At 46.3% G+C, this 24,423-nt stretch overlaps 1 protein-coding gene across 1 annotated transcript in view; it reads right to left on the reverse strand.

Annotated features, from left to right (window-relative positions):
* Positions 1 to 1,674: 1,674 nt before the first annotated feature.
* MYO7A (myosin VIIA) overlaps positions 1,675 to 24,423 on the reverse strand; it is a 285,017-nt gene continuing 262,268 nt past the window's right edge. Inside the window, exons 44-51 of the mRNA XM_077298716.1 lie at positions 20,316 to 20,429; positions 19,826 to 19,913; positions 16,901 to 17,007; positions 16,552 to 16,737; positions 5,617 to 5,733; positions 5,447 to 5,530; positions 4,295 to 4,414; positions 1,675 to 2,324 (exon numbers count right to left, since the gene is read on the reverse strand). Coding sequence (XP_077154831.1) covers positions 2,235 to 2,324; positions 4,295 to 4,414; positions 5,447 to 5,530; positions 5,617 to 5,733; positions 16,552 to 16,737; positions 16,901 to 17,007; positions 19,826 to 19,913; positions 20,316 to 20,429 — 906 coding nt within the window. The 3' untranslated portion in view covers positions 1,675 to 2,234. The remainder of the gene's footprint in view (positions 2,325 to 4,294; positions 4,415 to 5,446; positions 5,531 to 5,616; positions 5,734 to 16,551; positions 16,738 to 16,900; positions 17,008 to 19,825; positions 19,914 to 20,315; positions 20,430 to 24,423) is intronic.

Below are 24,423 nucleotides of genomic sequence, written 5' to 3' on the forward strand. Positions count from 1 at the left end.
CTCACTATTCTGCTGGTGCAGTCACTGTGTACATACATTACATTACTGATCCTGAGTTACCTCCTGTATTATACCCCAGAACTGCACTCACTATTCTGCTGGTGCAGTCACTGTGTACATACATTACATTACTGATCCTGAGTTACATCCTGTATTATACTCCAGAGCTGCACTCACTATTCTGCTGGTGCAGTCACTGTGTACATACATTACATTACTGATCCTGAGTTACATCCTGTATTATACCCCAGAGCTGCACTCACTATTCTGCTGGTGCAGTCACTGTATACATACATTACATTACTGGTCCTGAGTTACATCCTGTATTATACCCCAGAGCTGCACTCACTATTCTGCTGGTGCAGTCACTGTGTACATACATTACTGATCCTGAGTTACATCCTGTATTATACCCCAGAGCTGCACTCACTATTCTGCTGGTGCAGTCACTGTGTACATACATTACATTACTGATCCTGAGTTACCTCCTGTATTATACCCCAGAGCTGCACTCACTATTCTGCTGGTGCAGTCACTGTGTACATACATTACATTACTGATCCTGAGTTACACCCTGTATTATACTCCAGAGCTGCACTCACTATTCTGCTGGTGCAGTCACTGTGTACATACATTACATTACTGATCCTGAGTTACATCCTGTATTATACCCCAGAGCTGCACTCACTATTCTGCTGGTGCAGTCACTGTATACATACATTACATTACTGGTCCTGAGTTACATCCTGTATTATACCCCAGAGCTGCACTCACTATTCTGCTGGTGCAGTCACTGTGTACATACATTACTGATCCTGAGTTACATCCTGTATTATACCCCAGAGCTGCACTCACTATTCTGCTGGTGCAGTCACTGTGTACATACATTACATTACTGATCCTGAGTTACATCCTGTATTATACTCCAGAGCTGCACTCACTATTCTGCTGGTGCAGTCACTGTGTACATACATTACTGATCCTGAGTTACATCCTGTATTATATCCCAGAGCTGCACTCACTATTCTGCTGGTGCAGTCACTGTGTACATACATTACTGATCCTGAGTTACCTCCTGTATTATACTCCAGAGCTGCACTCACTATTCTGCTGGTGCAGTCACTGTGTACATACATTACTGATCCTGAGTTACCTCCTGTATTATACTCCAGAGCTGCACTCACTATTCTGCTGGTGCAGTCACTGTGTACATACATTACATTACTGATCCTGAGTTACATCCTGTATTATACTCCAGAGCTGCACTCACTATTCTGCTGGTGCAGTCACTGTGTACATACATTACTGATCCTGAGTTACATCCTGTATTATACCCCAGAGCTGCACTCACTATTCTGCTGGTGCAGTCACTGTGTACATACATTACATTACTGATCCTGAGTTACATCCTGTATTATACTCCAGAGCTGCACTCACTATTCTGCTGGTGCAGTCACTGTGTACATACATTACATTACTGATCCTGAGTTACATCCTGTATTATACTCCAGAGCTGCACTCACTATTCTGCTGGTGCAGTCACAGTGTACATACATTACATTACTGAGTTACATCCTGTATTATACCCCAGAGCTGCGCTCACTATACTAGCCCCCATGCTCCCGGGAGACCCCGCTATCTTATTAGTATAAACACAAGATTCGAGCTTCAGAATTTTTCTCAATTATATTTTTTTCAAATTCAAACTTTCAGAACAATTTGGGACGTCGTCATTTAAGTTAAATAAATAAAGTAGAATTTGCTCTTGGATCCCGCTGGCGGCTCCTCTAGGACTCTGGGATTAGGAATATATTATAATCTGCTGCATAGAGTTTATATAAAACGTCGTGTGCTCTCGGAGTCGTCCGGCCTCGTTCCCACGTGTTGTTGTTCGGTGGCTCCGACCATCTTCTAAACACTGAACATGTGCAGGACATGGGCCTCTGCCACCACGGAAAGTGTTCTTCTGCCAAGTACCAAAGGGCCCATCCAAATACAGCGCCCCCCGTAGTGCGGCGCCTGTGCCTGCGCCCTCACAGGTAGTCGTCCTCGCTGGATGAGGTGTTCGATCCTTCAGTCTCTGAATCAGTCTCTGAATCGGATGAGATTTGGGATTCAGCCCTGCTCATGTTCCAGACTTGGGGGGAGAAGGTCTTACCCCAGCTGCACGGATACCCCACGGACTTCAGGCAGCGGATCAGGTCTAGCACAAGGTGCCAGCGCTCCCTCTCAGTTCACTTGCTGCCTTTAGCCCCCCGCTGCTTGCTCATGGAGGTCAGCATCTGGCTGATGTAGGAGGTCAGCAGGTCGTCCATCTTGTAGCCCTGGAAGAAAGGAAAATCGCAAAATTAATATCTGAACCAACAAAGAGACCAATATGCCGTAGACCAGGAGTGGGCAATGTTCCCGAGGGGCCACATGAGAGACCGTGACTGTTGTGGAGGCCGAACCAATAGTCTGAAATGAATTCTGCTCAATATCAATATTAATATATTAATTATATTTATTTTATATTAATGATATGACTTAATATTGAGCAGAATTAAGTATGCTGACATCCCCCTATATTCAATATGAGCCCACATACATCCCCCTACACACAGTGTGAGCCCCCACATAGCCCCTCTATATACAGTATGAGCCCCCATATACTGTGGACCCCTGTATACACTGTGATCCACCACATATCCCCTCGTATAGAATGTGAGCACTAACATAGTACCCTTTACACAGTGTGAACCCCCTGAATACAGTGTGAGACCCCAAATATCCCCCTGTAGACAGTACGAGCCCACACATAGCCTCCCTGTATAAAATATGAGCCCTCACATAGCCCCCCTATATACAGTATGAGCACCCACATAAAAATACAGCATGTGCCCCCATAAAACCCCCTAGATACAGTATGAGCTCTCTCCTAGCCTCTCTATATACAATATCAGCCCCCACATATCCCGCTTATTTATATACAGTATGATCCCCACATAGCCCCTATCAGCCCCCACATATCCCCCTTATTTATATACAGTATGATCCCCACATAGCCCCATAAATACTGTTTGAGACACCACATAGCCCCCTATATACAATATGAGCCCCCCTGTAGCCTCTCTATATACAATATCAGCCCCCACATAGTCACCTTATATACAATATGAGCCCCCACATAGCCCCATAAATATTGTATGAGACCTCACATAGCCCTCTAAATACAGTTTGGGCACCCACATAGCCTCAGTATATAGAGTATGAGCCCCACATAGTCCCCTGTGTACAGTATGATCCCCCACATAACCCCCTAAAGTTCAACTTTACTGGACAATTCAGATACAACAGTCTGCAACATGCGGTATCGCAGTTGTTGTTCCAGTTACACAGTAGATAGCAAGACTTTGCCTCCGTTCCGCTCAGACTGTCCCTACCTCAACAACTTCTGAAGACCCCAGGGACTCTCCACCCGGTAACGCAGCTTTTCCGATATCCGCTACCCTTCCTTCTTGCATCCCTCCACCTGGCCTCTTTGGCATTCCAGTGCCTACTCTAGGCCACGAGCCGCGGACTTCATGAGGATTTTTGCAAGACTTCTGGTGAGACCTCATGCTACCTGAACAATATGCACTTTTTGTGCCTCCAACCCACTCCAACTTCCCATGAACCTCCAACTCTCACTGTCTTAGAGGAAGTGTTTCCCCTTTTTGTCTACTCTAGCTTGTCCCAAAATATAGGCTTTTCCCGAACATATCAACCGTTTCTACACCTGTACATTATTCCCTATAACTAATATGCCCACCACTGCATATTTCGAGTTCTTATCCTAACCTCTAAGCCCTATACTATACCCTAGGTCCTAAACCTGTACAATCATCACATTACATCACGATAACCTCATCAGTTAGTTCTTATAAAGTTCTATGCGTTTTCACATATTACAACAGTCATAAAAATACAGTAAAATCGAATGTCAGAACCATTTTGTAATCGATGTCTTTCAGGAGGGAAGGCACATGCCTGATGCCAGCCGGGACATGGGCATCTTCGGGAGGTACCCTGCACTAGTCCTATTCTAGTGAATGACATCGGCACATGCACCGGCATCACGAGGAGAGTGGGGTTGGAATGGCTCCCGTCCTATTAGATAGAAGTCAGCCCTACAAGCCGATTTTCGTGGGATTGATCGGCCATGTTATGTGTATAGGGTGTCCCAACGCTCTCTCGGCAGACGTCAAGGAACAGAAAGGATAAAGCAAGTGAAAAGTCAAGGCCCAGCATGGGGCACGGATGTCGGGGCACTTACCAGCGAGGTCTCGCACAGCAGTTTGCTGCCTCTCACCAGGTTCCCGATGGTTATGTGGAAGTACGTGTTCCCACTGCTCCAATTCGAGATCTTCGTGAAAGGATGTGTGGCCAAGATGTCCTGCAAGAGACGCCGAGGTTAGAGGAGCAAGACCCGGTAATAATCTCCCCGTCTCCGAGACGCTTACCCTACTGCCATCCTTACAAGACACAAATTACCAGGTTTGGCAGAAAGGACACAAAGAAATGCAGCGAGAAGATACAAAAAGGGATAATTTTACATACAGATTCTGCACCAAAATCTCCCCCAAAAAATCCTGCTTCAAATCTGCTTGCAAAAAGCTTCCCGTTCTTTCGAATAAAAATGCGCACAGGTCGAGCTTTTTAATGCGCGGTAGGAAAAGTGTCACAATTTTAAGAAGTTTTTATTCATGTGGATTTTTCTAGCCTGAAAAATCTACGTGTAAAAAAAATCCTTGTGATTATACTCCTAGGGAAAATTCACATTAAATCTTTTAAAGTGAATTTTTTCTGGCTCAAAAATCCACATAAACATGCTTGAAAAAATGTTTGTTTTTTTGCTTTGTTTTGGGTGTATTTTTTTATGCAGTTTTTTATGTATTACGTGATTTTCTCCTGCTATATAGTAGTCACATTTGGAGCATTTTTCAAGCATAAAAAAACCTCAAGAACTAACACGTTTGTACTTTCTCTAAGTGGGAAAAAAAATCACCGCGTTTTATTATCGAAATGAGTGGGAAACTTATTCAAAGAATATTTAAAGTGTTTTCTCTCGGGAATTTTGGAGCAGAAGAACTCTTCAATATTGACCTAAAAACCATATTCTTGGGGTCAATTCACACAAAGTTGTTTCATGTGGAATATCCTGGCTGAAATATACAGTTTATGAAACACATAAATTAAAGATTTTTCTGGAGTGTTTTTGGCACTTTTTTGTGCCTTTTCTGTGACACACAGACCCTTCTAAACTGGGGAGCAAAACACAGCACCACGATGGGAGGTCCCGCAGTATCTCTGGGCTGTACCGTCCGCTTTCATCTACCTGAAAGGTCAATAACCTAAAGCAGAAGCTCAGGTTCAGGCGGCGGGGTAAAGGCACGACATACACACATCACTATGAGGGATATCGCACCTTTGTCTTCGGGTCTATCAGGCTGACGCCATACTTGTTTATCGCTATCAGGAGGATTTCAGGAAAGTGCGGCTCGGTGGTTTGCTGATGAAAAAAAAAAAGTTAAATATAAAGTTAAATATAAATCTCTTTGTATAATTGATGTGCCGATCATGGCTACCAGAACTCACCTTAACCTCAAAGAAAGCTGAACCAAACGTTGGCCACTTAAAGATAATCTTCAGAAAGGCAACCTTGGATTCTTCTCGCGTCTTGCCGGCGTGTTTGTTGAAGTAGGCAATAATGGACTGTGGGGTGGAACCAAAAGGAGCGTCACTGCTGTTACCTCTGCCTGCAGTGACATGGCTAAAAGAGGTACCTACAGCCACCACTAGCGGGAGCTCACTATATACAGATTTATACAGCCACTACTAGCGGGAGCTCACTATATACAGATTTATACAGCCACCACTATGGGGAGCTCACTATATACAGATTTATAAAGCCACTACTAGGGGGAGCTAACTACATACAGATTTATACAGCCACCACTAGGAGCCTGTAGTCTGTGGAGGAAGTTGCTGCTCTGTTTGCTCCAGGAGAGTCACCAGTTTTTTTTTCACCTAGGAATTTCCACCCCCTCTCTGACACAGGAAAGAGAGGGGTGCAGTGGATGGACTGTGGGGCTGAGTCCCCGTCTCCCACCCCTCGGTCTAAGCCAGCGAGGGGTGGGAGCTCATTGCTACCGGCAAAGAGGGTCACCAGATCCGGCAAGGCCCAAAACATGGAGGAGCTCAGGAAGACCCAGGAGGGCTGCAAAGCCCCTAAGGCTGAGGCGAGGGCCACTGTGGTGTCTCCTCCTGGAGGCGAACGGAGTACTCGCAGAGGTGCAGCGGCGACGGTGCAGAAGGATTGGGGCACTAGGGCCGCACGGGAGCCGGTTACCAGCTATGGCTCCCACGTCCATGCGTACCTCAGCGAGTATGAGGAGGCTGGGAAGACCCTGAAAAGGCTCCGGGAGGAGCTGAAGGAGGTGAGGCAAGCTGCAAGCAGAGCCTCCCGCACAGAGAGGTCTGCCCTAACAGCCAGGATATCCAGCCTGGGGATCTGCATTGAGGGCATGGAAGCCCAGAGAGCGGCTATATTGGACAACAGCGGGCCCTTCTGGGAAAAGCTGGAAAATGAGGACCGATTCCACAACATGGCTGCTGCAAAGGAGCCAGAGGGGTCTCGGCGTCCGACCCAGGTGGAGGAGGTGGACCATGAGGAGATGGAGGAGGCACCGTACCCACATGGGGGCTTGGTAAATGATCTCCAGGCCACACACAGTTGGATAGATCCAGTGCAGGTCCCACTCCCATCAGACAATAGCATTTCAGAGGATGATGGGGGTGATGCGGATGATAGCAGCAGCGATAACAGCAGTAGTGGGGGTTGCCTCGTCTTGCAGCAGATCCGTCAGCTAGAGTCCCCAGTAAACTATGCCCACCTGAAGTTTGGGGATGAGGTCTGCGGGGACGAGGCAACCAGGAGGGGGAAAAAGAAACAGAAAAAAAGGAAGAAAACATCGGAGGAGAGGTTGGTGTTTGTCCCCCTTCCTGGGACCCCCCGGTCCCGCTGTGTGGAGCCCGCTACCCACCCCGGCCCGGGACCTGCAGTGGGTCCGGTGCGAGGGAGCGGGGAGAGTACAAGTCGTATGGCACAGGTCGCCGTCTCTGCTGGCGGTAGCAGAGGGGGCGAGAGTGGGCATGCGGCTGCAGAGGCGGACAGTGAGCATGGTCTGGAGTGTGGCCCTGTGGCGGGCGGTAATAAAATCTGTGGGGGTGTCCAGGCCCGATCCTCTGTGGAAACGGGGGACGGCCTGGTGCCTGCTGCTCCCGCTGATGCTCGGGGGGTGGAGGCTGTGGGTACCTTGCCGGTGGTCACCGCTCCCCGCAGTGTTGGCGATGCGGCCCCGGCTGACAGCACACCATCGGCGGCGTATGCTGTGGTGTCGGGGTCCCCCACATGCAGATTCGATGCTGGGTCAAAGTCCGGGACCCCGGCACCGGTTATCATCTCGGGTGCAGCTGTAATGGCTGCGGTAATGCCGGTCCAGATCGCACCCTCGCCGGAGGGGGCCGCACCGCCGGGGTCCTCTGCATGTGTGTCACCTGTATCTGTGGGGGACCCGGCGGTGAAGTGCACACAGGAGCGTGGAGATGGTCTGCAGGAGAGGCTGGAGCAACAGTCTGCAGCTGCCAGCACATGCTCTGCTGAAAAGCAGGGTGTGGTAATCAAACCCTGCAGTATCGATCTTAAAGGGGCAGCTGCACTGCAAATAGCAACAACCCCAGCAGAAAGCAGAAAAAAAAATGCAAACAAAAATGTAAATAAGAATGGAAGTGGTGCAAGTGGTGTGAATATTGTCTGTGATAATGGTGACGGGTCAGGGGCGGTTTCTGCTGGAGGTATGGTTGGTGTGAATGGTGCCAGTGCGGGGATTTCTACTAGTGAAAATGGTGAGGCTGAGGTAAGTGAGGTGGAGATGGTTGACTGTGAGGTTGAGGGTTCAGGGAATATAGGGGCTGGTCCATCGTCCCCCTCACCTGCAGCCGCCATTAGTTATGCGGCTGCTGCCGCTGGGGTTCCACAGGGGTCTTCCTCATCTCCGGACCCAGGGAATGAAGCTTTTCGCTGCGGTTTCCTGGAGGCCCTCAAAAAAGGGGAGCGGACGAGAGGTGGCGTTGTCCTACTGGCTAGATAAGTTTGGTCTAGCTGCCTTCCAAGAGAAAAGGGGGGGGGGGGGGAGACCGTGTGGTCCCTCCCGACAGCCGGGCAGGGGGTCTCCAGGAGAAATGTGGTTCGTCTTCGCTGGAGGGGCGATGAGGCGTGTCGAACCAGGACAAATGTGGTGAAGCTCCTCATGAAGATGGACTTCAGGGCTATTGACATCTTTGCTCTGATACATCCTTTTGGGACCTCCACCTTTGATATCAGCTTTGTTCGGCCGGAGGGCTTGGAGCTCTTTTAGTCGAATTATGAGCTGGTAAAAGAGGAGCCCGGCTGGCGAGGGTTCGCCGTGGAAGCAATTTCTCGCCAAAGTGGGCCGAAGAAAGTGACCGTTTTAACATGTAATGAGTCTCTTTCTGGCGTTGACATAATGACCTGGTTGAGCCGCTACGGCGAGGTTGTGGAGGTCCCTAAGAAGAACCGGGACGATTTTGGTATCTGGTCAGGAGGCTGGACCTTCATGGTAAAGTTGAAGCGTTCAGGTGGCACTGTCACCCACATCCCTTCCTCGGCTTTCCTGGGTAGGGATCGGATTCTGGTCTTCTACCAGGGGCAGCCGAAGGTATGCCACTGGTGCGGTGATCCTCGCCACTTCAGCGCGGGCTGCAAGGTGCAGAAATGTGCCTTGTGTGGCGAGGTGGGTCACCTCGCCGCATCCTGTGTTGTCATTCGATGTCACCTGTGTGGTGATTTAGGTCACCCGTTCAGCCGCTGCCCTCGTTCCTTCTCTAATGCCATGGCCGTCCGGGCGGAGGGGAGCCGCGGGGAAGTTCCTGGTGGTGCAACTTCTGCAGAGGTTGGAGGTGGCAGCGGGGGAGGAGCTGAGGGGCCGATGAGGAATGGCAGGGCTAGGGGCCCCTCTTACCAGCGGAGGCAGGCAAGGCGTCAGGAGGGCAGGGGGCAGGAGGAGCCTCGGGAAACTGGGGTAATGGCTGCCCCCTCCTCCGAGGCGACGGCCCATGTCACTGAGGCCCTGGGGGAGGAAGCGGTGAATGAGGAGATCAGACGGATGGAGAATGAGGAAGTGGCTGATCTCTCAGATGCCTCTCAATATGAAAGTTTTGATGAGGATGGAGGGGAACAGCCAAAAGAAATGGGTGACAAGGGTACCAAGAGTGCCAAAAGTATAAAAAAAGAAGAAAAAAGGTGGAACATTCTTCCCTGACCAAGGTGCCTAAGGAAGGTCCCACCGACTCCCCTCTGATCCCCCTCTCCAACCGGTTCCAAGCCCTTGACGATCCTGCTGAGACGGGAGTCGGGGGTGAGGTTCCGGAGGTAACATCGGGAGGGCCTTTGGGAGGTGGGGGAGTCCCTTCTCCAGAGGGTGTGTCTTCCTCGGGAGGTGGGGACGACCCTGGGTCCGGAGATGAGAAAGAGGTGGGAGGGATGGATACCTCTGTCTCTCTGAAAAGAAGAGGGGGGGCTTCATCGTCCGGAGATGAGCGGGCTAAGGAAAAGGGTGGGAGGAAGAAAAAGGCCATCTAACTCGATCACTCATGATGGCGGCACCCACCCCGTTGACTCTAGCGACCATTAATGTCGCTAGTATAAAGTCTGATGCGGCTAGATTTGCGGCCTTTGATTTTCTCACCCGATTTGAGGCTGAAATTTTGTTTTTGCAGGAGACCAGGCTTACGGATATGGGGGCCATACGCAAGGCGGAGAGCGAGTGGAGGTGCGGGTCTTCGTACTGGTCTCTTGCGGCCGAGCCGTGTAGCGGGGTGGCAGTCCTTTTTAAGACTGCAACGGTTGAATGCCGGAGAGTTATTGAGGTAGAAATGGGGAGGTGCCTGGTCTTAGACGTCTTCATGAGGGGACAGGAGCTTCGGCTCATTAACATCTATGGTCCACAGTCAAAGTGGGACCGTAAATGTCTCTTCCTGAAGATTAAGCCCTATCTTTTTACGAGTCGGCAGGTGGTCTTTGGAGGTGACTTTAACACTGTCACAAGGCTTCGTGATAGGGGAGGCTCCATTGACCGGCTGGCTTATGATAGTAATACTCTTAATAGCATAGCTAGTGACGCTCGCCTGGTGGATGTCCACATCCGGCACACCCCAGGTCACTGTGGTTTCACCTTTTATAGAGGTAATTGTAGGTCTAGGATAGACAGGTTTTTTTTAAAGGAGGAAGCCATCTCTTCAGCAGTGTCCGTTGTTGAGGTGGAGTTCTCCGATCACTGTCTGATTTCTTTTTCTCTGAATGTTTCAGAAACCCCTCGGATGGGAAGGGGGCTATGGAAGCTGAATTCGTCCCTCTTGGAAGAAGCAGAGATAAGACAATCCTTTGAGGACTTTCTTCAGAGCCAGGTACCGCTTTTGGATCTCTGTAGCGATAAGTCAGAGTGGTGGGAGATGTTCAAGGATCGGGTTGCGAGTTTCTTCCGCCAGCTCTCGAGCCTCAGGAGCCTGAGCAGGTACCGCCTGTATCAGGAACTGAGGAGGAAACTCGAACATCTCGTCTCGGCTGGAGGTGACCGTGAGGAGATCTCCAGAGTGAAGTCTTTACTCAAGAGGTGTCAGTACGATAGGCACACATCTTTGGTTTTTGAGAGGGATTTCGGGAGGTACCGCTCGCCTGACCCCTACAGAAACTGTAAGATGTCAGTGAGTTGTAAGGTGGTGACAGGTTTGGTCGACGATACGGGTTCCCTGAACAGATCCAAATCAGGGATCCTGGAGGTGATCAGATCTTTCTACTCACACCTCTTGGGGAAGAGGGATCTGGATCGGAACGTGATGTCGGCTTTCCTGGCCGAAGCCATCCCTGAGCCAGGAGATGACCCCTCGCTTCACGTTTTGACAGAACCAATCAGGGAAGAGGAAGTGCGACTGGCCATTGATGGGCTTCGGCCTAAGAAATCGCCAGGTCCGGATGGCTTAACATCCGAGTTTTATAAGACCTTTAGGGACTCCTTGGTCCCTCTCTTGACTGAGGTGTTTAACGAGTGTCTCTCCTCGGGCGCTCTTTCCCAGTCAATGAGGCAGTCTGCCCTGATTATCCTGTCAAAGGGTAAGGACCCGTCCCGTATTGAGAATTGGCGTCCCATAGCGCTTCTCAATACGGACCGGAAGGTTCTGGCAAAGGTGCTGTTCAAACGGCTGGTGAAGTTTGCACCCCGGCTCCTTTCGGAGGCCCAGCACTGCTCTGTTCCAGGCCGCAGTACGTTTAGTGCTGTGCTCGGTGTCCGAGAGGCAGTGGAGCAGGGCAGGGCAGGTCACTGGAAGGGGTACTTGCTGTCCTTAGACCAGGCGAAGGCTTTTGATCGGGTTAACCATGAGTACCTCTGGTCCGTCCTTCTGAGGTATGGTCTGCCTGGGGGGTTTGTAAATTGGCTAAAGATCTTGTACGCGGGGGCAGAGACTTTCCCGCTCGTGAATGGTTGGTCTGGCCGCCCTTTTGAGGTTGGGTCTGGGGTCCGCCAGGGCTGTCCATTGAGCCCGCTGTTATACGTGTTCGCGATAGATCCCCTTTTAAGGAGGATTGAGCGTGGACCGTTGGTGGGAGTCAGGATGGACCAGGTGGCCCCGGAAGCCACTCTGAGGGTGGTAGCGTATGCCGATGACGTCTCCCTTTTCGTGTCCTCGGGTGAGGAGGCGGAGTGGGTCATGTCTGAGGTTGATCGCTACTCGGAGGCTTCTGGGTCCAGAATTAATCAGGAAAAGTGTGAGAGTCTCTGGCTGGGAGGGGGAGACCCTAGTTTTGGTCTCCCGGACACTCTTCCAGAGCCCCAGGCATCGGCAAAAATCCTAGGCATCGAATTTGGCCCTGGGGACTACCCCCAGCAAAATTGGGAGGGCAGACTTAAGATCGCCGCCCAGAAGGTGGACCAATGGAAGGGTTGGTCTTTGACCCTGAGGGAAAGGGTTAGCCTGGTTAAGGGTTTTTTGCTACCCTTGTTAATATACCTGGGCAGTGTCTGCATGTTGCCAGAGCCGCTCTGGACACGGGTCTACAGCCTGTTTTTCCAGATGTTATGGGGAAATAGGCTGAACCTAGTCAAGCGGGAGGTCACATACCGCACAAGGAGACTAGGAGGGTTGGGTATGGTCAACCCAGTGGTGTTTCTAATAAACACTTTTGTCAAAACTAACATCGCCAACCTCTGGTCAGAGAGGGCTCCTCCGTGGGTATTCTCCTGCAAGGGGTGGCTTCGACCCTTCTTCCAGGAATGGGAGACAGGAGGGCAAGTGAAGGACCTGCGCACACCGCACGGGCATCTCCCGGCTTACGCTACCCCGGTTCTGAAGGTGATCCGCCGGTGGGGTCTGGGAATGTGGGAGATCAGGACCATGTCGAGGAAATTCCTTGACAGGAGGGTCCTGTTGACCCATTTCCAGAAGCCTCTGGTGCTCAAAGATTGCCCAAGTCGGGATCTGGAGGGTGGGCTGAGGTTATTGAATTCTACACGGGTCCCCTTGAAGTTTTGGGACTTGGCTTGGCGTTGCTTCCATGGGAAACTGTATGTAAGGGACAACCTGAAGTGTAGGAACTCCGATGATCGGGGTTGTCCCCGTGAGGGGTGTTGCGACACGCTGGAAAGCATGGAGCACTTCCTCCTTCAGTGTCCTTTTAATACAGGGGTCTACAACAGGGTGGGTGCTTCCATAGGCTGGCCTCGGCTGGCACACCTTTCCTATGCGGAGTGGGCGTATGGGGCATTCGGATCCCTGGGTGGCCGAGATCGGGGCACTTTATTTCTAGTCAGTTTAGTCGTCAGGTTTTACACGTGGAACGCACGGTGCTTAGTGTCAACTCAGCAGAAAATCCTCCCCCGGGACGAGGTTGTTAGGAACATTCTGGGTGGCCTGGTGAAGGTGCGCTCTCTGGAGTATGACAGGCTGGGTGCAGCGAGGGCCTCTCTTCTCTGGAGAGGGTTCTCATTTAATGTACCTAGGGCTTAGATAAGCAGGTAAATGATAGGGACAGGTAGACAGCTTCAGTAGGGACAGGTAGATAGTTAGGGACAGGATAGGGACAGCCCAGGGACAGTTAGATAGGCATGCGGTGAGTTAGGTAGGGTAGTAGGGTCAGGCAGGGAGAGACAGGGAAAGGTAGGTAGATGAATAGGGGCAGATGTCTAGACAGGTAGGGACGGCTGGTAGGGTAAGGATTGCTAGGGTAGAAGCCTGTCATCTCCGGTTTCCCGGTGGCGGGCTGGGGCTTTTCACTATCAGATTTTTGTTTTGCAGAAGTGAATTATTGATATAGGGCTTACAGGCACCAATCCTGGCTCTGGGTAAGTGTTGTAATATAGAGTTATGTAGTATTGTATTGTAAGGTGATGATCCTGTGGCTTACAGGGTTAATGCACCTGTAAGCAAGAGGTTATGAGTTACTCGGTGAGCTTATGTTTGTATTGTGTGGGTTTGGTGGTAGGTTGTTTATAGTTGTTTGCTGTGTAAAAAAAAAAAAAAAAAAAAAATTAAAAAATGAAATAATAATAAAAAAAATATATAAATATATATATATAAAAAAAAAAAAAATTTTGTGTGATTTAGATAGATGTGTTTAAGCCAGGTGGCTATAATGTTTCTTTTTGGGCGATGGACCAGAGTTTTCTTTGTCAGGTTTGGTATGAAGTGTGTATGTGCGTGTGTATTAATAAAATGTTTCTTCTCTCCTTGGGTGAGGTAACCTGGGGAGGAGGAATCAAAAAGTGAAAAGAAGAGTAAAGGACAGAAAACAACATAAAGAAAGAAAGGAAAGATGGATGAAGCTTCTCTGAGAAAGAAGAAGGCAGTTTGTTTTCTTTTGCAGGGTTGCTTTGACTGGGGGCAGTTATGCTGGACTCGGACTTTGCTTTGGACTGGGGGGGTAATGTTGGACTCGGACAGTTGCTTTTGCTGGGGTTTTGATTTTTGCTATTTATTGTAAGTTTTGTATTTTTATAATAAAAGAGTTCACTGCATACATATTAATACAGCCACCACTAGAGGGAGCTCACTGCATACAGATTTATACAGCTATCACAAGAGGGAGTTCACTGCATACAGATTTATACAGCCACCACAAGAAGCTCATTACATACACACACAGATGCAAAATAGAAATTCGGCCTTATCAACATAATTTTTTTTCCACTTCACCCTTTTCATCCTGTGAAAATTCTAGAGCATCTTTGACTTTTCCTTTTGACATACCCCCAACTCCTTTTTTAATGCTTTTGGTCTCCCTTGCAAGCCGCACTTCATTACTGGTTTTAGCTCTTCTAATTCTTGCCCTGTATTCCCTGCAGACAACATTATATTCTTCTTTAGATATGCCCCCCTCTTTGACATACCTATCTTTTTTCTTTTTTAGCAAGTTGTCAGAAAGTGACAAAGGACAGTGGGCACCTATCCCCCAAATTAAGGGCACCCTAGGCTAGCCTAGTCCCCTAGATTACCCCAGATGGTGGAGACGCTGGGGTCTTGTACTTTGTTATGCCCCTATCTTAACCCTTATCTGTTCCCTCCCCCACCTAGGTAGGTGTGAGGCTAAAGCCCCCGTCTCACTTAGCGAGATCGCTAGCGAGATCGCTGCTGAGTCACAAGTTTTGTGACGCAACAGCGACCTCAGTAGCGATCTTGCTATGTGTGACACGTAGCAGCGACCAGGCCCCTGCTGTGAGATCGCTGGTCGTGTCGGAATGGCCTGGGCCGTTTTTTGATCGTTGAGGTCCCGCTGGGTAGCACACATTGCTGTGTTTGACACCTTAAGAACGACCTCGTTGACGACTCAGACACTGAATCGTCATAATAGCTCCCATGTGACATCGTTGTACAGGTCGCTACAGGTCGCTGGTGAGATGTCAAACAGTGAGATCGCAGCAGCGATCGCTGGGAAGATCTCACTGTTTGACATCTCACCAGCGACCACATAGCGACGCAGCAACGATCCCTGACAGGTCGTATCGTTGTCGGGATCGCTTTAGCGTCGCTAAGTGAGACGGGGCCTTAAGCGCGGCCCTGCACTTAGTAACCCGATGTTTACCCTGGTTACCCGGGTGCTGCAGGGGGACTTCGGCATCGTTGAAGACAGTTTCAACGATGCCGAAGTCGTTCCCCTGATCGTTGGTCGCTGGAGAGAGCTGTCTGTGTGACAGCTCCCCAGCGACCACACAACGACTTACCAACGATCACGGCCAGGTCGTATCGCTGGTCGTGATCGTTGGTAAATCGCTATGTGTGACGGGGCCTTTAAGTGTAATGGAAAACACAGGGGTAAACAGACAGGGATAAAAGAAAACACAATCATACAAATACACTCACAAATCAACAGAGTGGAAATGAAGGAAACAATAGGAGGGGTAAACCAAATAGGAGAGGATTAGGATAAACACGCAATACCGAATCTACACAGATGTCTCCTGTAAACTGCACCAACTGACTGCTACCAATTCAGAATTCTCCTTCACCACCAAGCCAGAAAGTAAGAACTATCACTGGCAATTCCCAAGCATATATACCAGAGGAAAGTGGCCAACACAGAACAGCTGAGAAAATTCTAGATGGAGAACTCCATGTGATTAACTGAACAGATTAACCCTTACAATGACAGAGCAATGGAAACTTGCACTGTTTAATAGGATGGCGAAGCAGTACTAATCAGTGCAAGAGTTTGTGTAACCAGACGCCGCAATCTTCTGGATCCTCTCTGTATTCCTGTGACAAAATTGTTTAAGTTCTATGCTCATCCATCCTGGTCTCTTTTAATGCTTCAAATTCTTCCTTCTTTTCGGAATTGTTACTGATTGCGCAGTGAGAATTTTATTTAGCAAAATCTCAAATTCTTCTTGGACATTTCTGTCCTCTAGAACATCCAGCTCAGTACATACAGATGTATACATCACCACTAGTGAGAGCTCACTGCATATAGATTTATACAGCCACCACTAGGGGGAGCTCACTACATATAGATCTATACAGCCACCACTAGGAGGAGCTCACTGCATACAGATCTATACAGCCACCACTAGTGAGAACTCACTGCATATGGATTTATACAGCCACCACTAGGAGGAGCTCACTGCATACAGATCTATACAGCCACCACTAGTGAGAACTCACTGCATATAGATTTATACAGCCACCACTAGGAGGAGCTCACTGCATACAGATCTATACAGCCACCACTAGGGGGAGCTCACTGCATACAGATCTATACAGCCACCACTAGTGAGAACTCACTGCATATAGATTTATACAGCCACCACTAGGAGGAGCTCACTGCATACAGATCTATACATCCACCACTAGGGGGAGTATGGCTTATACAGATTCAAAGAAGTGCTAGTTAGATCAATGCAGTTATCAGAAGTATAATTTGACAGTCAATGTTTCCATCAGCAAGGTTTAGTTCAGAATACTCACTCTCTTCCAGTCGTCTGGATTTAATTGTCGGATTAAGTCTTGGGGAACCAGTTCTTTTAGCATTTTTGGAATGTTTGGGAAGTAGGATTTGTCATCTTCATACTTGACCCTGTAGATGAGAGCAGCCAGCTGCAGGACGTCCTCCCGGGTGCACTTGTGGTAACCGCGCAGGTACTTCGGAAGCTCCTGTAACAAAAGCCGTACACAGGATCAGTAAAGAATGGTACCAAGGAGGAATATCGTCCATCACATTCACAACCTCCCCCGCTCAATGTTACACCTGCTGCATATTATCAAGTGACCACATTGTATTAGCCAGGAAACTAGGACTACATGAAGAACCTCAAACCTGGTAGTAGTGGAAAATGGAGTCAGCCATCGAGTCCTTTCCTGGAACTGTATTAGTCCACAATTTCTTCATAAAGAACACTTGATAGGTGAGAGAAGGCACAATACCTGCAATATAAAATGGAGTCACTAAATACATAGTACATAGGAGCAGTATTATAGTAGCTATATTCTTGTATATAGGAGCAGTATTATAGTAGTTATATTCTTGTACATAGGAGCAGTATTATAGTAGTTATATTCTTGTATATAGGGAGCAGTATTATAGTAGTTATATTCTTGTACATAGGGGCAGTATTATAGTAGTTATATTCCTGTACATAGGAGCAGTATTATAGTAGTTATATTCTTGTACATAGGAGCAGTATTATAGTAGTTATATTCTTGTACTTAGCGGCAGTATTATAGTAGTTATATTCCTGTACATAGGTGACAGTATTATAGTAGTTATATTCTTGTACATAGGAGCAGTATTATAGTAGTTATATTCTTGTACATAGGAGCAGTATTATAGTAGTTATATTCTTGTACATAGGAGCAGTATTATAGTAGTTATATTCTTGTATATAGGGAGCAGTATTATAGTAGTTATATTCTTGTACATAGGAGCAGTATTATAGTAGTTATATTCTTGTACATAGGAGCAGTATTATAGTAGTTATATTCTTGTATATAGGGAGCAGTATTATAGTAGTTATATTCTTGTACATAGGAGCAGTATTATAGTAGTTATATTCTTGTATATAGGGAGCAGTATTATAGTAGTTATATTCTTGTACATAGGAGCAGTGTTATAGTAGTTATATTCTTGTACATAGGGAAGTATTATAGTAGTTATATTCTTGTATATAGGGAGCAGTATTATAGTAGTTATATTCTTGTACTTAGGAGCAGTATTATAGTAGTTATATTCTTGTACTTAGGAGCAGTGTTATAGTAGTTATATTCTTGTACATAGGAGCAGTATTATAGTAGTTATATTCCTGTACATAGGAGCAGTATTATAGTAGTTATATTCTTGTACATAGGAGCAGTATTATAGTAGTTATATTCTTGTACTTAGCGGCAGTATTATAGTAGTTATATTCCTGTACATAGGTGACAGTATTATAGTAGTTATATTCTTGTACATAGGAGCAGTATTATAGTAGTTATATTCTTGTATATAGGGAGCAGTATTATAGTAGTTATATTCTTGTATATAGGGAGCAGTATTATAGTAGTTATATTCTTGTACATAGGAGCAGTATTATAGTAGTTATATTCTTGTATATAGGGAGCAGTATTATAGTAGTTATATTCTTGTACATAGGAGCAGTATTATAGTAGTTATATTCTTGTACATAGGAGCAGTATTATAGTAGTTATATTCTTGTACATAGGGAAGTATTATAGTAGTTATATTCTTGTATATAGGGAGCAGTATTATAGTAGTTATATTCTTGTACTTAGGAGCAGTATTATAGTAGTTATATTCTTGTACTTAGGAGCAGTATTATAGTAGTTATATTCTTGTACATAGGAGCAGTATTATAGTAGTTATATTCCTGTACATAGGAGCAGTATTATAGTAGTTATATTCTTGTACATAGGAGCAGTATTATAGTAGTTATATTCTTGTACTTAGCGGCAGTATTATAGTAGTTATATTCCTGTACATAGGTGACAGTATTATAGTAGTTATATTCTTGTACATAGGAGCAGTATTATAGTAGTTATATTCTTGTATATAGGGAGCAGTATTATAGTAGTTATATTCTTGTATATAGGGAGCAGTATTATAGTAGTTATATTCTTGTACATAGGAGCAGTATTATAGTAGTTATATTCTTGTATATAGGGAGCAGTATTATAGTAGTTATATTCTTGTACATAGGAGCAGTATTATAGTAGTTATATTCTTGTACATAGGAGCAGTATTATAGTAGTTATATTCTTGTATATAGGGAGCAGTATTATAGTAGTTATATTCTTGTACATAGGAGCAGTATTATAGTAGTTATATTCTTGTATATAGGGAGCAGTATTATAGTAGTTATATTCTTGTACATAGGAGCAGTGTTATAGTAGTTATATTCTTGTACATAGGGAAGTATTATAGTAGTTATATTCTTGTATATAGGGAGCAGTATTATAGTAGTTATATTCTTGTACTTAGGAGCAGTATTATAGTAGTTATATTCTTGTACTTAGGAGCAGTGTTATAGTAGTTATATTCTTGCACTTAGGGGCAGTATTATAGTAGTTATATTCTTGTACATAGGGGCAGTATTATAGTAGTTATATTCTTGTACTTAGGGGCAGTATTATAGTAGTTATATTCTTGTACTTAGGGGCAGTATTATAGTAGTTATATTCTTGTACATAGGAGCAGTATTATAGTAGTTATATTCTTGTACATAGGAGCAGTATTATAGTAGTTATATTCTTGTACATAGGAGCAGTATTATAGTAGTTATATTCCTGTACATAGGGGCAGTATTATAGTAGTTATATTCTTGTACTTAGTAGCAGTATTATAGTGGTTATATTCTTGTACATAGGAGCAGTATTATAGTGGTTATATTCTTGTATATAGGGGCAGTATTATAGTGGTTATATTCTTGTACATAGGGGGCAGTATTATAGCAGTTATATTCTTGTACATAGGAGCAGTATTATAGTAGTTATATTCTTGTACTTAGGAGCAGTGTTATAGTAGTTATATTGTACTTAGGGGCTGTATTATAGTAGTTATATTTCTGTATTAGGAGCAGTGTTATAGTAGTTATATTGTACTTAGGGGCTGTATTATAGTAGTTATATTTCTGTATTAGGGGCAGTATGACACCACCTTTGTCCATTTGAGGCCTTATATTTGCTTTTACATTCTGAATCTTGTATTTTTACAGTAAAAGGTTTCTAGGTAACTTTGGTAACTTCTTACCATCCTTGGAGGGTCGGGCTTTCTTTATCCAGTCTGTCAGATGCCGAACAAAATCAAAGAAAAAGTCTCCTTCTGGGACACTTATTACCTGTAAAATATATTTAGGAATTCATGATAAAGACTAGTACTGTCTTTTTAGACGCTGAAATGTCCCCTAATAGCCTAAACGCTACTTATTGTACATTTCCTTTTTCCATTTCATTGATGTTTGTGTAGCGGGGATCCTGATCTGCAGACATTACTTTTTTTTTTGCAGTTTGAGGTGGGGACCCCCCAGTAAACCACTTACTAGAGACTTAGTTTAACTGCTGAGACTTGTAGTTGCTCCACTAGGTTTGCTATAGTAATGCCCTTATTTACAGCGCTCTTCTATAATTAACTCTTTTTAACTTAGGTCCACAATATTGTGAGACTCTCAGCTGAAGAGTTAACACCGCCAGTCACATAACCTCATTTCATTGATGACCCCGGCCCCTCGCTCAGTTCTTACCTTATCGGAGATCTTCACAAACAGACTGAAGCCTTCGGGGGATTTCAGAAGCAGCCGGTTAGCAATATCTTGGCAGAAATCCTTGGCTTTGGTGCTTGACTCTACTTCAAACGCCTGTAAGAGAAGAAGCGGTGTGAACGTCCACGGTGACAATGTGGGATAATATTCTATCAGGCAATATCTTATGAGCACAAAGACGGGAAAGAAATTCAGGACGACTCCATCCCCAGCATCCCAGAACAGAGGAGCATTGTAGTCCGAGGAAGATGCTGCAGATCGGTCCAGGTCTAGAAGGAGGTGAAGGAACATGACCGACAGACAAAGCTACAGTCTCACGGATCAGATTCATTACAGATACTGACACGTTTCACACCAATATTTTCTTGTTGTTTTTGAGACTGAAAACATCAGTGATATCAATAATAAATAGCTGTATATAACCGACTTCTGTCAGCAAAGAAGGACTGTCTGATTGAAAATTTGCAATCTTCACATTTATGAGTCTGACTGACCTAAAGCCCATGTCCAGCACTGTATTATAGGTTACACATGATTCTGAGTGACATCCTGTATTATACCCCAGAGCTGCACTCACTATTCTGCTGGTGCAGTCACTGTGTACATACATTACTGATCCTGAGTTACATCCTGTATTATACTCCAGAGCTGCACTCACTATTCTGCTGGTGCAGTCACTGTGTACATACATTACATTACTGATCCTGAGTTACATCCTGTATTATACCCCAGAGCTGCACTCACTATTCTGCTGGTGCAGTCACTGTGTACATACATTACATTACTGATCCTGAGTTACATCCTGCATTATACTCCAGAGCTGCACTCACTATTCTGCTGGTGCAGTCACTGTGTACATACATTACATTACTGATCCTGAGTTACATCCTGTATTATACCCCAGAGCTGCACTCACTATTCTGCTGGTGCAGTCACTGTGTACATACATTACATTACTGATCCTGAGTTACATCCTGTATTATACCACAGAGCTGCACTCACTATTCTGCTGGTGCAGACACTGTGTACATACATTACTGATCCAGTACTGATCCTGAGTTACATCCTGTATTATACCCCAGAGCTGCACTCACTATTCTGCTGGTGCAGTCACTGTGTACATACATTACATTACATTACTGATCCTGAGTTACATCCTGCATTATACTCCAGAGCTGCACTCACTATTCTGCTGGTGCAGACACTGTGTACATACATAACATTACTGATCCTGAGTTACATCTTGTATTATAACCCAGAGCTGCACTCACTATTCTGCTGGTGCAGTCACTGTGTACATACATTACATTACTGATCCTGAGTTACATCATGTATTATACCCCAGAGCTGAACTCACTATTCTGCTGGTGCAGTCACTGTGTACATACATTACATTACTGATCCTGATTTACCTCCTGTATTATACTCCAGAGCTGCACTCACTATTCTGCTGGTGCAGTCACTGTGTACATACATTACATTACTGATCCTGAGTTACATCCTGTATTATACCCCAGAGCTGCACTCACTATTTGCTGGTGCAGTTGTAACACCCCAGGAAACCGGTTGTTACAGTTATGCTGCCTTCCTCACGGGGAGGGAGATGCCATGCCTGGAAGCGAGGAGGATCCCTTTAACAGGTAACATATACACGCAACATGTTCCTATTCCAGACTAGAAGGGGGAGCTGTAGACCCAGCTTCAGGGGAGCTCCCCTATATATATTCTGGCTGGAGGAGGAGTTAGTGAGTTGGAGAGAGGGAATTGGAGAATAAGACGAGAGCTGGAGCCATGCAGACACGAGGTTCTGCAGCTCCTTACCGGAGTGGAGGAGTCAGACAGAGTTGAGTCTGTAGGAAGGAAAAGAAGCTCAGGAAAAGTGAGGATTTGGAGGGGAGCTGCAACTGGGCTCCCACCACGCTGAAGCGCAGGAACCGGACACCGGGAGTCCGAGGCTGTGTGGGAGTGTATGCCCCACAGCAGAAACCAGAGGGCAGGGGATTTTCAGGTTGCCTGAACCACACCCGAAGGCACAGCAGCATATAGAGCCCGGAGTCGCCGCAAGTAGAGACACCTGTAAAAAGGCTCGCGCTGCCTGCCAAGTGGGTACTGTCCTACCATAGAACAGAGAGAAAGAGAGGACACTGTGTGAAGCCTCAGGCAGCAACGGACGCACACTACAGCGCAGTAATGAAGGCTTCCAACCCCACCTGGCTATGGTGACTCCACATCGCTTTCAGGCTGCCTGGACCTCACTGTCATCTGTTACCGGTACCCTGGACTGTGGCTACATACTACCAGTAAAAGGTAGAGAGACTGCAACCTTGTGTCCTCTAATTCTTTCTGGCACCACACCATCTATCATCTTTGCCACCACATCAGGACCCAGCTTCACCTGTGGGAAGCCATACCATCCCTGCTGCAAAAACATCATCCCCATCCCCAGTGGACCCCTTTAAGCAGCATTGGTCATCCCTGACCGAATACAACAGGTGGCGTCACGAACATTCTTTATTCAAAACAGCCCCTTTAAAGACCTTCCCTTTAACTTGGACGCCTAGGGCCACGAACGGGGTCGCTGCCACCATGACTACCCCCTTTAACGACTGCCGGACCCGGTACCGAGTACCCCTAGGCCCTAGCGGGCGCTCCACAGTCACTGTGTACATACATTACATTACTGATCATGAGTTACCTCCTGGTTGTTTCAGAACTTAATACCTGTTATTATTGAATGTATGTAATATACGTGAGTGCAGCTCTGGAGTGAAAGGCCACGTTCACATGATCAGTATTTGGTCAGTATTTTACATCACTTATTTGTAGCCAAAACCAGGAGTGGAACAATCAGAGGAAAAAGGAGATTTTTGTGTACTCACCGTAAAATCCTTTTCTCCGAGCCAATCATTGGGGGACACAGGACCATGGGTGTTATGCTGCTGCCTGTTATGATCCGGTGACCCTGAAGCCGCATGAGACTATCTCTGGAGTAGGTGGTACCTGTACTGACCGCAATCCTAATACTGACACCGCAACTAGAAGTAGCCGTGGGATGTTCCTAACATGGCCTAGACACCTCGACACAGCCGGAGGACTAAATAACCCTAAAGATGTAAAAGGGAAATACTATCTTGCCTCAGAGCAGATTCCCAAAGGAAAGGCAGCCCCTCACAAATATTGACTGTGAGTTTAAGAGGAAATACGTACACAAGCAGAAAAGACAGAATTTAGCAAAAGAGGCACTTCTAGCTAAATAGAGAAGGAAAGGACAGAGTTCTAAGTGGTCAGTATTAAACTCTAGAAAAATCCACAGCAGAATATATTATAAACTACATCTAACTAAAGACATAGAGTATATATCTGCATCTCCAGAGAAACCAGCATGACAGAAAAATCCAAACAAAATCAAGCTGGACAAAAATACAATAGATTGTACTGCACATAAAAGCACACTGCAAGCGTGCTACAGAAAACAAAAACCAAACACTTATCTTAGCTGAAATGACAGCAGGGCAAGAGGAGCCAGACAGAGATGCAATCCCTCCAAGATACAACAACTGGCAGGGATAGAAGGCTCCTTCACACCTATATACCTAATAGATCTGCAATAAGCAGAAACACCTGCCCTGGCTTACAATCCAGAGACCACTGCACTACCACTAACAACCACCGGAGGGAGCCCAAGAGCAGAATTCACAACAGTACTCCCCCTTGAAGAGGGGTCACCGAACCCTCACCAGAGCCCCCAGGCCGATCAGGACGAGCCGGATGAAAGGCCCAAACCAAATCAGCAGCATGGACATCAGAGGCAAAAACCCAAGAATTATCCTCCTGGCCGTAACCCTTCCATTTGACAAGGTACTGAATCTTCCGTCTCGAAAAACGAGAATCCAAAATCTTCTCAACCACATACTCCAACTCCCCATCAACCAACACAGGAGCCGGAGGATCAACAGAGGGAAGAACGGGCACCACATATTTCCGCAATAAAGATCTATGGAAAACATTATGGATGGATAAAGATGCCGGAAGGGCCAAACGAAAAGACACCGGATTGATAATCTCAGAAATCCTATAAGGACCAATAAAC

The sequence above is a fragment of the Ranitomeya variabilis genome, chromosome 3 (assembly GCF_051348905.1).
Source record: "Ranitomeya variabilis isolate aRanVar5 chromosome 3, aRanVar5.hap1, whole genome shotgun sequence".
NCBI classification, from domain to species: Eukaryota; Metazoa; Chordata; class Amphibia; order Anura; family Dendrobatidae; genus Ranitomeya; species Ranitomeya variabilis.